The sequence below is a fragment of the Delphinus delphis genome, chromosome 21, assembly GCF_949987515.2.
Source record: "Delphinus delphis chromosome 21, mDelDel1.2, whole genome shotgun sequence".
Lineage (NCBI taxonomy): Eukaryota > Metazoa > Chordata > Mammalia > Artiodactyla > Delphinidae > Delphinus > Delphinus delphis.
In genome coordinates this window covers 17,241,830-17,257,012 of record NC_082703.1, presented here as the reverse complement: position 1 = coordinate 17,257,012, position 15,183 = coordinate 17,241,830, and the positions used below count along the sequence as shown (strand labels likewise).

The window sequence follows — 15,183 nt, the reverse complement described above, 5'->3', positions numbered from 1 at the left end:
CAGCATCTCTTCTCAACGGAAAAGCAAGAACATGACTAGATTTCCAGTGTACACTCAAGGCATTTCATTTTTATACATTTACTGCTTCTTGATTTCTCAGCATCTGCTTCTGCCTCTACCATATGAGGAATACAGCTCAAATTCCGTGTGGCAGGTTATGGGTGACCTGCATGTCTTGACATTCTTTTCTTTTTTCCCTGACCCTGAGTTCCTGTTCTACCGTAGTGTCAGAGTTTCTTCCTTATTTTTAGTACTGCCATTCTTTCTTTACTAGCCTACTAAATATGTTTGTTTGTATCTGCCATATTTTTTCCCTGAAAAATAATTTCTCCTCTTTGATTTTTTTCTCCTAGTCTTTGTTAAAGTGCTACATTTTGATGCTTGTTCATCAATTCTTTTGAATTTCCTCCTCCTTCCTTTTTTTTTTTTTTTTTTTTTTTTTTTTTTTGCGGTACGCGGGCCTCTCACTGTTGTGGCCTCTCCCGTTGCGGAGCACAGGCCCCGGACGCGCAGGCTCAGCGGCCATGGCTCATGGGCCCAGCCACTCCGTGGCATGTGGGATCTTCCCGGACCGGGGCACGAACCCGCGTCCCCTGCATCTGCAGGCGGACCCTCAACCACTGCGCCACCAGGGAAGCCCCCCTCCTCCTTCTTAATGCCTCTTGGATTCGCCCCTCAATTGCCTACCCCACTGCTACTATCTAAGATGCCTGGCTGGGTAGATAAAAATGAACTGAAATCTAAAAATTGGGATCGAGTGGAAGGAATGGCTTTGAGGAAGTGAGGGGTTGCTATGCCACCAGATACGGGTCTTTGGGTGAGAGTGATCTAGAATGAAGTCCTGGCCTCTGCTTTGAATGCCCATACTTTTCTAGCACTGTCATATTAATTCTGTATTGCCACACACCTGATTATGTCATGTATGCCTTGCTACACAAAAAATAGTAAAAAGTAGTAAAAAAAAAAAAAAGAATGATTATAATAATAAACAGATGATATAAATGGGTGGCATGCCAACATTAAAAATCCTGGAAAAAGAAAAGTTAGGTTGATGTGGAAAGTACACCATTGTAGCTAGCTGTATTATTAAAAAAAAAAAAATCTGATTCTGAGACATGAGATCTGAACTGGATGTATTGGCCTGGTCAGGACGCAGGTAGTGGCTCTGCCATGTAAACAGATGAGAGTCTCAGCGAGTACGGATACTAAGAATAAAAGAAAGAAAGAACAGAAAATGCCAGCAATCTTAGGACAACGTCATCTATGATTAACTTAATCTATTTTTAATAGAAAAAAGTATACTGATATTTCATACAGATCATGATTAACCCTTGTTATACACTGCTCCAGAAAACAGACAGAACTCATGGTGCACCCAGAGTAGCCAGAGGGAAGTATTTTTCATTCATCATGCCACTCAACAGATTTTAGTGTTCATCTCCCTTTCACCCTCTATACCTCTATAGCCCAGATATTTATTTATTTATTTGTTGGCTGCATCACCCAGCATGTGGGATCTTAGTTCCCCGACCAGGGATCGAACCCATGCCCTCTGGAGTGGAAGTGTGGAGTCCTAACCACTGGACAGCCAGGGAATTCCCAGATATGGTCATTTAGTCTAATCCACTTGTAGGCATTTATTAGAGGGTTTTCTTTTTCAGTTTTAATAAATCTACCCAAAGAAATCACAGTTTGAAATACAGTAATGTAAAAGATGTATATTATCCTCTAAAGCCCATAAAAGATAGATCAAAGTGTAGAGGGCTAAAGAAAAACAAAATTGAGAACGTCCCTGGTGGTGCAGTGGTTAAGAATCCTCCTGCCAATGCAGGGGACACGGGTTCAATCCCTGGTCCAGGAAGATCCCACATGCCGCAGAGCAACTGAGCCCATGCACCACAACTACTGAGCCTGCGCTTGAGAGCCCGCAAGCCACAACTACTGAGGCCCACGCAAGCTAGAGCCGGCCCGCCGCAACTACTGAGCCCACGTGCTGCAACTACTGGAGCCTGCGCTCCACAATAAGAGAAGCCACTGCAATGAGAAGCCTGCTTAGTTGCCCTGTGGCATGTGGGATCTTAGTTCCCCGACCAGGGATCGAACCCACGTCCCCTGCATTGGAAGGCAGATTCTTAACCACTGGACGGCCAGGGAAGTCCCAAGGATGTTTCCTTTGTATATAGGTGAAAATGGAGTCATAATATCTCAACTATTAGAGCCAAAACCATAGTCAAACACGTAGAGAAGGGGCTGGTAGACAGACTGACAGGAAAAGATTTCTAGGTACATAGCAGGGGTGTCTAAATGTATATATTTTGTGAGCCCATCCTTTATAAACTGAGCTCAAAGTTTAAAAGCTTTGCCACAGTCCTAACTGCTTTTTTTTTTTTTTGGCTGCGTTGGGTCTTCACTGCTGCACTCGGGCTTTCTCTAGTTGCGGCGAGCGGGGGCTACTCTTTGTTGTGGTGCGTGGGCTTTGCACTGCGGTGGCTTCTCTTGTTGCGCAGTGCGGGCTCTAGGCGCGCGGGCTCTAGAGCGCCAGCTCAGTAGTTGTGGCTTGCGGGCTCTAGAGCGCAGACTCAGTAGTTGTGGCGCACGGGCTTAGCTGCTCCACGGCATGTGGGATCTTCCTGGACCAGGGCTCGAACCCGTGCCCCTGCATTGGCAGGTGGATTCTTAACCACTGCACCACCAGGCAGGTCCCCCAATTGCTTTGAATTGTAGTTTTAAAATGCATTTAGCTAAGTTTTATTGTCGTCTCATTTTAAAAACTTATTTGTTTGTTCATTTGTTTTCCATGGCAAGTAAAAAACTGTCATCCAAATCAAATAATAGAGTGAATTAAAAGGGGGGAAATGGCAGGAGAGTCTGGACCTGAATTAATCAATTTGGTTTCCTATAATAGTGAATGTTCCCAGATAATCGTTTATTTAGCTTCACCTCTGCCTTAGAAAAGAGAATGTAGGTTCTATAAATTCCCCCTCTGCCTGCTTCCTCCAGAGTGGCTGAAGCATTTAAAGAACACACTCCTTGGTCAGATCAATAGGATTTACAAAAAACTAAGATCAGGTTACGGAATGATACAGGTACAAACTGCAAAATAAAGAATCTCCTTGGTAATATTTTTAAAAATACATTGACAGGAGTTGAGTCACATCCTTACTTGTCAAAACCTCTTCCCAAAGTAGGATGAACGTTTGCATATGAATGGTTGTCCTTCAGTTTCTGGAGGAGACATGAGTTTGATGTCCTGGAGCTGCCAGTGCACTCAGTTACAACTTCAGCTCTGCTAAATCCATAACTCATCATTAGAGAAAATAAATAATAATCAGAAGATGTTGGCTTTAGGCTAAATTTATCAATCAAATGAACTGAACTGTTTCCAAGAAAAAGTCATACAATTTCTCTTCATGGCAAATGTTCTTAAAATGCAGTCCTCAGATGGGCAGCAACAGCATCACTAGAAAACTTGTTGGGATTGCAAATTCTTTACCCCTACCCTAAATATCAGAAACCCTGGGGGTGGGGCCCCTCAATGTGTTTTAAAGGAAGCCCTTCAAATGATTCTGATGCACCTTAAAGAGACATAGACATAGACTGGGTCATAAAATATAATAGATTGTGCTTAAAAAGATACAAGCACATATTTGAGATGCTGCCAATGTATATAGTGAAGGAACCCTGAAAGAAAAATATGTGAGAAAGAAAAGAAAAAAAGGAAGCAAAGAGAAGAGAAAGGAAAGGGAAGGGAAGCGAAGGGAAGCGAAGGGAAGGAAAGGAAGACAAAGGAAAAGAAAAAAGCTGGCTCCTAATCTGTGACTAGACTTTGTTAAATCTTTCTAAAGGAATAAAGCTGATGCCTTGGCAAAAGAAAACTTGGCTCATGAAGCTCTGATAAAAGATCACAGGAAACATTTTTTCCAAATTTTGCATAACTGTTTGCTCTATCTGGAACCTCTGATAAAAGATCACAGGAAATATTTCCTTCAACTTTTCAGCTACTGTTTGTTCTAAGGGAAATTCTTTTTTTTCTTTTCGGCTGAATGGTTGTTTTCTGCCGTTGGATTTTTTTTGGTTTTTTTTTTTGGCTAAGAGAGCAAAGTTACCTCTCACTCTAAAAAAACGCACATCTACAATCACAGGTACACATTTGTACATAGAAAGATACATGAGTGGATTCATGTAAATCTGTCCTTTAATGTTAAAATTAAAACTTATGGGTAAGTATAATATGTTGCTATATAGGGCAGATATGTAAATTTAACTAACTAATTATACTTGTTCCCTTGCTAAAATTGGATTTTAATTATAAATGTCAATTTGAAACTTTTTGCCAAAGGGCCCTAGCAATTCCATGTGTAATTATCATATTTCTCCACGTGTTTGATAGAAGTATGGAACCGTGGGAGAGCTTTCCCAATCAACAGGAGGACACTAATAGCTGTACAGAATCTGTGAAGTTTGATGCTCACTCAATGACCGCTTTGCTTCCTCCGAGTAAGTAGAATGAGAGTGGGGTGCTCGTGGAGATTGTCCTTAGAGTTAGTGACACTATGTAAAATTATGGTCTTGAGACTTACCCTAAATGTGTACATTCCATCTGCCAGGTTGGATTTCAAATTTAGTCACCTGACAGATGGAACATCCCATCTTGCTTATAGTGTGGCTGCTTCTTCTCTTTTTAAAAAATGTATTTATTCATCTATTTATTTATTCATCCATTTTTGGCTGTGTTGGGTCTTCCTTGTTGCGCATGGGCTTTCTCCAGTTGCGGCGAGCAGGGGCCACTCTTTGATGTGGTGCGCAGGCTTCTCATTGTGGTGGCTTCTCTTGTTGTGGAGCATGGGCTCTAGGCATGCAGGCTTTAGTAGTTGTGGCTCGCAGGCTCAGTAGTTGTGGCCCACAGGCTTAGTTGCTCTGCGGCATGTGGGATCCTCCTGGACCAGGGCTTGAACCCATGTCCCCTGCATTGGCAGGCGGACACTCAACCACTGCGCCACCAGGGAAGCCCCGCTCCTTCTCTTTTTTCCTTCAATTTTCCCCCTTTTCTTTATTGTTTTCTTCTCTTTACTTAATTCTTTTCTCCTTTTTTGTTCAATCCCTCATAGAACGTTATTGAACAATGTCTAAACTTTTGTTTTAATTTAGGAGTTTACAACCTGAAAACAAAATTTCCTTCTTTTTGATTAAACAATAAAAACAATGGCCATAGGAAAGAAATTTGTATTCACTTAATCAGAGAAATGTCTTCCTTTGCTAGTAAGTTTCCCCTCTACATTGAGTTATCTTTTCTACAATTAGCATCCCATTATGTGAATTGGTGTTCCATATAAACAAATAATACTAAAATATTACTATGTTCTGAAATATCCAGAGAATGGGCTTCATTGATCCATTCCAAAGTTTAATCAAAATGTGAGTCATTTTATTTCATTTTTTTCACATTATATTCAAATCATAAGAAGCATCCAAATACAAAACTATTGAGATGGAATTAGGAGAGACAGTTTGCATAATTATCATTGACAATAACGTTTCTCTTATCTCACTTAAAATCTGAAAAAATGGTATAATTACATAGTTGCATGAAGAATTTTATTTTCACCCAGAATATATTCCCATGTGAAATAGAAGAATGAAATTTAGGTTTGCATGTATGTTGGTATGGTATCAGTACTAAAGTTTTCCAGCTAGTGCCCCCAAATGAGACAAGTACAACTTGCAGAGAATAGTAACTTTGTCCTGGATGTTTAATTAATGGATAAGACAATCAAATGTCCATACTGATACCTGTATTGGCTTCTTCTGTGACTGTCCCTTTTGCTTTGTACTGAATAAATAAGAACCTATTTTTTGTTCCCTTTTTATTCCAATAGGTTTGATACTAGCAATGTAATTGGAGATTTCAAAAATTTTAAGTAAGAAGAGTAAGTTTTCTAACAGTAGGTTGGGCTTTTGTTTTTCAGATCCTAAAAATGGCCCAACTCTTCAAGAGAAAATGAAGTCTTTCAAAGCTGCACTGATTGCCCTTTATCTCCTTGTGTTTGTCGTTCTTGTACCTATCATCGGAATAGTGGCAGGTACAGTATTCTAGAGTTCTGAAACTCAGCAACTCATCCTGTGAATTAATTATTGCAGGAGCAAAAAGAAGCATTCAGTGTTTTGTATATGGGAGATTCATAAGGGTGACTTCACATCACAAAGTGTTCCTCATAGTTATTTCATGAAAAAATAGATTCTGCAAAGTTATTAAGTAAAAAAAAAAGGTTTTTAAATAGCATAGAAAATGGAAGTTTGAGATAAAAATATAGATATGGAAAGGTAAGATGGAAAGAATTAGACCATTTCAAAAATATTACCCCCTGAAGTCCTATATATTTCTAATGATGCATCATAAATTTCATGGTAAGTATTCTAGTTGCCAATGTGAGGATATAAACATGATCATTTACATTAATGATGCCTAAAATATAAAAATAAGCCAGTTGTTCAAGAAATACACTTCTACTCCTAGTATTGAGAGCAGAAAGTATTCCTGTGAGTCTTCAAACAGAGGAAACCTCGTAAAATAATGGCCTATCCCTCAGTAATATTTGTACAGTTTATATGGCCACATATTTCATAAGGGTATTATTTAAAACATCTCTAAAAATAACCTGCTAGCATCCTTTCAAAGAAAAATAAAAATAGAACACTTTGCTTGGGTTCTACATGATGTTTTTCAGGTACATTTTTTTTTTTTTTGGAGAGTTTGGCTTGAATTGGGGATAAATTTGAGGATTTCTACAGAGGTGGATGGCTTGCATATAACTCAAGCAAATCTGTAAATATTGTTTTCCTCAGGAGCATTTTTGAGGGATTTGATTGGCATTTGAATTTATATACCTTGTAGCTCTCCTCTTTGTGAGTGGCAAAATGGACATATGCTCGAACAAGAGATAGGCTGGGAGGAAGATATATTTTTATGTGCATACTAATCAGATTAATAAGAAAATTCTCCTAATAAAGGCCAAACCTCCTCCACCAAGAGACAACCTAAAGAATATTCCAAGAGAAAGCCAAAAATTCTACTAAGAAAGAAATGATAATGAAAACAACAATAACTGTAACATTTTTGTAATGCTTCTGAGCACGTACTATGTTCAGGCACTAGGCTATACATTTTCCACAGATTATCTCAATACACCTTACAGTTACCCTTGAGCAGATGTATGCTTACCCTCATCATCCACAAAAGGAAACTGTTCAGCAATGGAGTTGGAGTTCCCACCCATGGCTCCTGACTCCTAACTTCTGTGGTCTATTATCTCCCAGTGCAATTGGGGTTTTAGAACAAAATATGGTTGGCCAATAAAAAAACAAAACAAAACAGAGTTGTCATAATTTTAGGCAGGAAAATACTTTCCATATGTAAAAATCAACTCCTATTTTGAAACAAAAACATTAGCCAACCACAACAAACGGATCCAATCAGCCTGTCAAACCAACCACAGCCATCTAAGTAAAAGAACCTGATATGTTTGTCATTAAACAACTAACTTCCTGATGAACTGAGATTATCTGTGTGCTGTTCATGTATATGCTTATCTGTAGTTTGAAATGCATAACTGAAAGATGTGTCATTGTTAGGGATCATTAGCTAATAGCCAGTTAGAATTTGGTACATTTCATCACTTTTATACAAACCGTGGCCTACAGAGCCAACCTCAGGGAGTGCAACTTCTTTCTACTAGGCCCAGGCAGAATACGAACTGAAGTCTGGAAAGACTTCAGGGTTCTAACCAAGTTCAAAAATCTCTGGGCTATTAGAAAATACTACCAAGTCAACACATTTTTTCTAGGGTTGACAATGATTGATCTGAAGTAGCTTTGTTTCCTAAAGCTGTAGCATGTACCTATTACGACTGACAAAAAGCTAAAAATGTTCAAATCTTATAAGTTCACGTTAGCACCCAAATTCACCAGAATTTGAAACAGATCTCCCTGTGTCTATCATACTTGAATAATAAACACTGACAATCCATTTACAGCTGTAAGTTGTAGGTCAGAATATTTTCCAAAAGAAAACTAAAATGCAATACATATCTCTACTTGATATCCAAAACTTTCAAATATAGACAAAATGTATCCCTGAAATGATAGAAATTACTCTGTTTTGGCAAATATAAATCAGTAGATAAAATAAAGTGTTATACATGAAAACTCTATTTAAAGTGTCTTATACATTGAAAGATATTTCTTAATTATAAAATCTTCTCCATGCGCTACCTTTTCTTCAAGAAGCTACTAGATCACTATCACAGTACAGTGACATAGAATAATGTCTCTGAAGAATAAGATATAATCTAAGATTAATGTATATAAATTGTTACTGATACATTGAAGATCCTTTAGCTCAAAATAATATAAATTTTGGGTAGAAGAAGGTTTTGCCAACATGAAAGAGCAAATGTGATCTGTAAAATCAAATATAACTCTCTCCCTAGGTCTTTGCACAAGCCATAAAATTTGTCTCCTTTCAAATGTAAAATAGAAAAGTCACAAAATGGCATCTCTCTGATGATAATGAAAGAAATGAACATTTGAAAATATGAACTCTGTCATTCTTTACCTAGATTTCTGATACAGTATTAAATTTTTTAAAGAAAGTAAGGATTAAATTAGTTTTCATTCAAGATTTGGGAAAATAAGCAATATTGTGTTTTTAAGTCTATAAGCAAAAAATAGCCTTTATTGTCAGTTCATGTTGAACTTGGTATTAAAGAAAAATCCTTGGTTACATGACATTTTGTTAAATCAAGTCTTCCCTTTCTATACTGTGAAGAAGTTTTGCTTTACCCATATGAAATAAGAAGTATTTCCAGTGAAAGTAAAAATTATATGGTTGAGTAATTAGATCAATATGTCTGTTAAAGCACATATGTGCATTAATATATGATATTTGTTTTTCTCTTTTGGGATTGACATATATGTACTACTATGTATAAAATAGATAACTAATGAGAACGTACAGTATAGCATAGGGAACTCTGCCCAGTGCTCTATGGTGACCTAAATGGGAAGGAAATCCAAAAAAGAGGAGATATATGTATACGTATGGCTGATTCACTTTGCTGTACAGCAGAAACTGACACAGCAGTCTAAAGCAACTATACTCCAATAAAAAATAAATAAAGCACAGATACTACCTTTCTCATAGAATACTCAACGTCCTCCCAATTTTTTTATATTACACAACATTAATTCCCCTTGTTATCAGTATTGGCCATACAGATATTGAATCTGAAATATTAATAATAATTAAAATATTGAAAAGTATCAAATGTGTATTATGTGCCAGGAAAAGATCTAAGCACTTTGCATATATCAGCTCATTTAATTATTTAAACACTGACTAGTAGTATCCTATTTATACAGATAGTGAAATGGAAGCATGGACCAATTAATTTGCTCAAACGCACAGCTTATAAAGGAAAAAGCAAGAACCACTAATCCAGGCAGCTCTCCTCCAGAACTTAGATTATTAACTGTTACCTAAAAAGGCAGTAATTATCACAAAAGAAAAATTTTTAAGGGACAAGTTTGAGATAATTTTGCAAATATTGTTAGTTTAGATTTCTTATTGTTAAAGTCAAAGTCCATTCCCAGTCATTTTCTATTCCCAGAGTCGCTCAAGCGGTGCTTTATATATAGTAGGTGCTTAATAAATAAATCATAGAATTGATGACTCCATGAATGAGGCTGTCAATCCAAAACTTGCTCCCTACACTTAATTTAATAAATGTGATGAGATCCAAGTAAGAAGTATACTATTTTGTATAATTTATTGATATATTTAGAAATGTAAAATAATGTACATGCAATATGGTCTCGGTTGTGGATTATATCAAAATGTAGTTACATATTTTATTAATTCAAATAAGCTAATTTTAAAGAGAATGTAACTAGGAAAATATGATATAATGTGTTTTATTTTTAATTGGGATTTAATTGCATATGTAGTTTAATACTTAATATAATCATAGCTACAATGACAACCATCATCAAACAGCTTCTTTAAGTAAAGGTGGTGAAGACTCTGTAACTAAGATAATATCTTTCAAGGATAAGGCACCTTAATTTGTGTAGAGTTTTCACACGTGCCATCTGTGTGCTACTTGATTTACATGCCCTATCGCATTCATCCTCAGCACCACTGTAAGATAGTTATTACTTTTAGATCACTGGGGAAACCTAATCAAGGAAAAGATAAATAATTTTCTCAGAGTAATCCAGCTAGTAATGGAGGAATGGAACTAGATTCCAGAACGAGGCAGCTTGTTCCTGTGCAAATATCAAGCTCTCATTTGTGTAACAGGTACCCTGAGCTCAGGGTGGAATATAATATTTTTCATGTGTAATCTCATTTAAGTCTCAAAAACCTATGAAGCTGATACAATTGCCATATCATTTTATTAAGAAAACTGACAGATCAGATATCACTGTTTATGTAGATATACTTTTAAGCAATATTAAGTTACTCTTTATTACTCAGTAATGGTCAAATATGGAAAATCTTATGCAGTCAAATTAATATGGATCAGACTGATATATACATAGCTAAAAGGTATAAACAATATAGATATATAAAAAGAGATGAAAAAAACAATAAAATCTTAACCACCACTGATTATATAAAATGGTGTTTAACATTTTCTTCATTGTGTATAATTGTATATTATTTTTATCTGCAAAAGTAATGTTTATGCTTTTCAGTTTTTGAAACTATAAACGTATTTCTCTAGACCCTTTCAGAAGGATAATTAGCTTGTTTAAAGAACATATGCCCATTTGGAAATATATATCAGCACTTCTGTATGCCTCCAAATACCATTTAGTAGAATTTTTTAATTCAGGAAGTAATTACTTATAAGATTGTTCATCAAAGTGTTCAATATATTAGTAGAAACAGAGGCAAAGTAAATGTTGGAGTTTTGTTAAATAAATCTGGTAGAATCACACATAGAATACAATGTAGTTATTCTAATTATTTTTGTAAAACAATATTAAATAATATGCAAAAGTCTATGATAGAGTACTAATTAAAAGCTAGTTTCCAGATTGTATATAAAATCTTGCTTTTGTGATGATAATATGATAGTGGGAACAGAAATTTGATAGGCATATACCAAAATGTTAGCACTTAATTCAGGACGGTGAGACTAATGGTAAATTATTTTTCCTTATTCCTTGTCTTTTCTAAATTTTCTGCTATAAATATATGCTTTATAATAAGTAAAGAGGAGTCTTATAAAAACAATATTTTTTAAAGTTAAAAAAACTTCTTTTATCCAGTTTCCTGCTCTACCAACAGTAAATTAGTTCTGTGGAAACTGAAAATGATAACTCTCTGCTAGCTTAGTGACAGGATAAGGAAGATGAGCCAACACTTCGTTCGTACAGTGGATAACACTAATATTTCTACCTTTATTGATACTACGTATTGTTTCTGTCACATTATCGTTTGTCTTCATAAAAACTAACCTACTCAACATGTTTACTTCAGACACTGTGTTAAGTATTATCTCGTTTTACTCTTAACAGCACACCTGAGGACCAGCATACAGTGTACTTCATGATCTCTAGAATTTACTCTTACTCTCAGAGCTGTGTGCCATGACCCAGAAGATTCATCTAAGCAGCAGTTCAGAAAGAGTGACTTAACTGTGGGATAAACTCTAATGTAAAGTGGGAAAAGGAGACAGTTTCCCTCTCAGCAGTATGCCAACCTTGGTTCATACTTTGTATATTTAAAATACATACCTGATTTAGGATAGTGTTCAGAACGTTAGAATGGGATGAAGTGTTATGGAATGGAATGGTGGATGCATTGAAGGTTACGGGGCATGACTCTTTTTTTTTACTTAAATACGCAGCTCAACTCCTGAAATGGGAAATGAAGAATTGCACAGCTGGTTCAGTTAATGCAAATGATATATCTCCAAGTCTCGCAGGAAAAGGAAATGACAGTGAAGATGCAATGAGATTTCGAGAAGTCGTTATGGAACACATGAGCAACGTGGAGAAGAGAATCCAATATCTTTCAGATAATGAAGCCAATCTCATAGATGCCAAGAATTTCCAAAATTTCAGTGTAACAACCGATCAAAGGTTTAATGACGTTCTTTTCCAGCTAAGTTCCTTACTTTCCTTCATCCAGGGACATGGAAATGTAATAGGTGAAGTCTCCAAGTCATTAATAAGTCTGAACACCACACTGCTTGATTTGCAGCTCAGTATTGCAACACTGAATGCCAAAGTCCAAGCGAATGCATTTAAACAACAAGAGGTAAGAGGTTTGTATTGGAAGGTCATACCTGGGATTGAATCCATCTAGATCCTATCTCCTCAGGTAGTCCAGGGAAGAGAAAAAGTTGCAAACCCTGTTTCAACATCATTCTACTTAACCCTGATTCCTCTTGCAATCTTACCAGAAAGTTTCAAATGGATTTACCCACTGCCTTTTCCAGATTCCCAGCAAAAGGGGAAATTTGTTTGTTTGTTTTTCATTGAATATAGACCCTCTTAGTGTATTTTAATTTTATAAATACTGTTAGAATGCCTCTTGAGACTCTTGAAACCAATTACAGTTGTTAGATTATCTTAGCCAATTTGGAAAGATAGATACTCTGCATTTGCAAATTTTATACGAAACCCAAACTTCCTTCATCATCAAAGGAATGAAAACCTTATTTACATGGGCGAAATACAAAATCTAAATTTTAAAATAGTTTGTCACTCCCAAGAAGCATCCATAAGTTTTTATGTGTAAAGGTAACTATAATTAAAGAATTAAAGTTTGAATAATGTATACAACATCTTATTACCGTCACAGGATCAAATACACAAGACAAGAGAGCAAAGCATCTTCCAGACCAGTTGCTAGCAAAAGTTTCTTTTCAAAGGCCCAGGTACAACCCTTAGGCTTTGAGGACCACATGGTCTCTTTTGCAACTTCTTAACTCTGCCACTGTAGCACAAAAGCAGTCGTAGACAACACATGGACAGATGAGTGAAAATGTGATCCAATAAATCTTTCTTTTCAGAAAAAGACTTTGACCCATGAATCATAATTTTCTTACCTTTGCTCTAAACTATTCTGTGGCCAACTCTCTGGGTCACTTAGTTTTGATGAGAAAGAAATTAAGAAGCAAGTTGTTTAGTTCAATATTGAATTATTTTTTGTTGTTGGGTAATTATCATTATTCCATTCCAGGAAAAAATAAGCATATGAATAAAACTTCATTACTCATGTAAAAAAATAATCTTCATACTACTACAATCTTCAGTACTAAAATCTATAAATTTTCCACCATTAGCTCAGCAAGGCTGGCGTCTTTGTAGTAGATTTTACTTGAATAGACCACTTCTTAATTAATGAGGTTGTTTTCCGTATAGATGCAGTGTTATGCCACAGTGATTGTTAAAAATGGATGTCCCTTATAGAGAGCAAGCAGAAGCCTCTGAAGTTGTAACAGCAGGTGGCAACCAACTAAATTATTGACTAGAGAATAGACTAAACAGGTTAAGAAAGAACACCCTACATGTTTAGTTTTTGTAAAATGCAGTCACTGAGAAGACAGTGACATTGCTATTTAAATATGGAGACTGTTGGTGAACCTCATCCTAACACCAACCTTAATATTCTCTCTCTGATCCTTGTCACATCTTCCAAAATCTGACTGTTAGTGTTTCCCACACGGTTAATAAGTACCCAAGCATATCAGATGCTATTGGAATATCAAGGACTCAAGCTATGGAGGAGTTAGAGAAAATTCTCAAAGAAGCAACTGTCTCCAGGGCTGAGGAACAGAGGAAAGTAAAATGTCAGCTATGGGAGTAGAAACTGATTAAATTGGAAGGAAAGAGGAAGGGAGAAGAAATATTACTTTGTGTGGAAACAGGATCAGAGGAACAGTGAGACAGGGTGTGGAGAAAACGAAGATGGACACGATGAAAAAATAATATATTTGATATTAGTAATATCCCCAACTCATTAGAGATTATAGAATATCTGTGAACCCATGTAAATGAGGAATTGAAACCAAAGTGGAAACCATTTGGAAGGCAGTAGAAGTCCTGAACCTGTTTGAAGTGATACTTAATAGAAATAACCAAACTCTGGTGATCAGTGAGCTATTCGGACAGATTGCACTTAAATTTTGGAAGGGGTCACAGTATTAGATGTGGAGGTACAAGGGAAAGGAGGAACTTCCAAAGTTAATTATTTTTTCAAAGCTTTCTTTTTTTTGAGACAGTAGTCATCTGTGGAGATTTGGAATCTAGGTCAGTGCTAGTGTGTGTGCGCGTGTGCTTACTCACTGAAAACAATATTTGGAATCTCATTCTCATTGCTTAAAACAACTGTATTCATCTTAGAATCTTTAGCCCAATGCAGGAATAAGTAAATTAAATGAGTGCCTCAATCAGTAAATGCTGTTTGAGGAAAAGGCTTATAAGTAATAGCAGCATAATGTTTAGCAAGGACAGACCAAGCATTAATTTGAAAGAAAAGAGAACACTGACACAAAATCAAAGAGAGACGTGGGATTTATCCTCTCCATTGTACGTACAAAGGACTGTAAGAATGCAAAAATAAATGCCTGTTTCTAGCAGTGCCACTGGTGACAGACTGTGGACGGTGTGTGTAGGTGCTGTATAGCACTTTAAAAAATATATCAAATGCATTTTCTCTCTTCCTAATAAAACTTATTTCAAGTGAAATATGGTTAATGTGAGCACCACATGCAGTTTTCAAAGAAGGAAAAAAAAGGCAGCCGCAGCTTTAGGTATGAAAAACATGGGCGGCTCCCAGGGCTTAGGTAGCAAAATCACCAGCTAGTCCCCTGCCTTTTGCTCTGTAGATATCAGGAACTACCTGACAGCTGGAGCAATTTGCAGCCACCTAAATGACATCGAGCATATTTACCATGTTGCTGCACTCTGCAAACATCCATGTTCACTATCCCACCTTTATATCATAGTGTACAGAAAATACCAAATAGGGAGGGAGGCGGTAGAGGGTAGAGAAATTCTAATCTAGAACAAGGTTTTGGATGGGGAAAGCCGTTGGAGCAGTAAAAATGGATGTCTCTCTGCTTGAGTACACTGCTGTTGTAGAGGCAGATCTGGTACATGTTCACT

General features: G+C 36.6%; 1 protein-coding gene across 1 annotated transcript in view; it reads left to right on the top strand.

Moving 5' to 3' along the window:
- The window catches only part of MSR1 (macrophage scavenger receptor 1), a 65,794-nt gene that overhangs the window by 3,875 nt on the left and 46,736 nt on the right, over positions 1–15,183 (top strand). The window contains exons 2-4 of the mRNA XM_060001374.1: positions 4,391–4,497; positions 5,967–6,080; positions 11,916–12,328. Of these exons, the coding sequence (XP_059857357.1) occupies positions 4,395–4,497; positions 5,967–6,080; positions 11,916–12,328 (630 nt within the window). The 5' untranslated portion in view covers positions 4,391–4,394. The remainder of the gene's footprint in view (positions 1–4,390; positions 4,498–5,966; positions 6,081–11,915; positions 12,329–15,183) is intronic.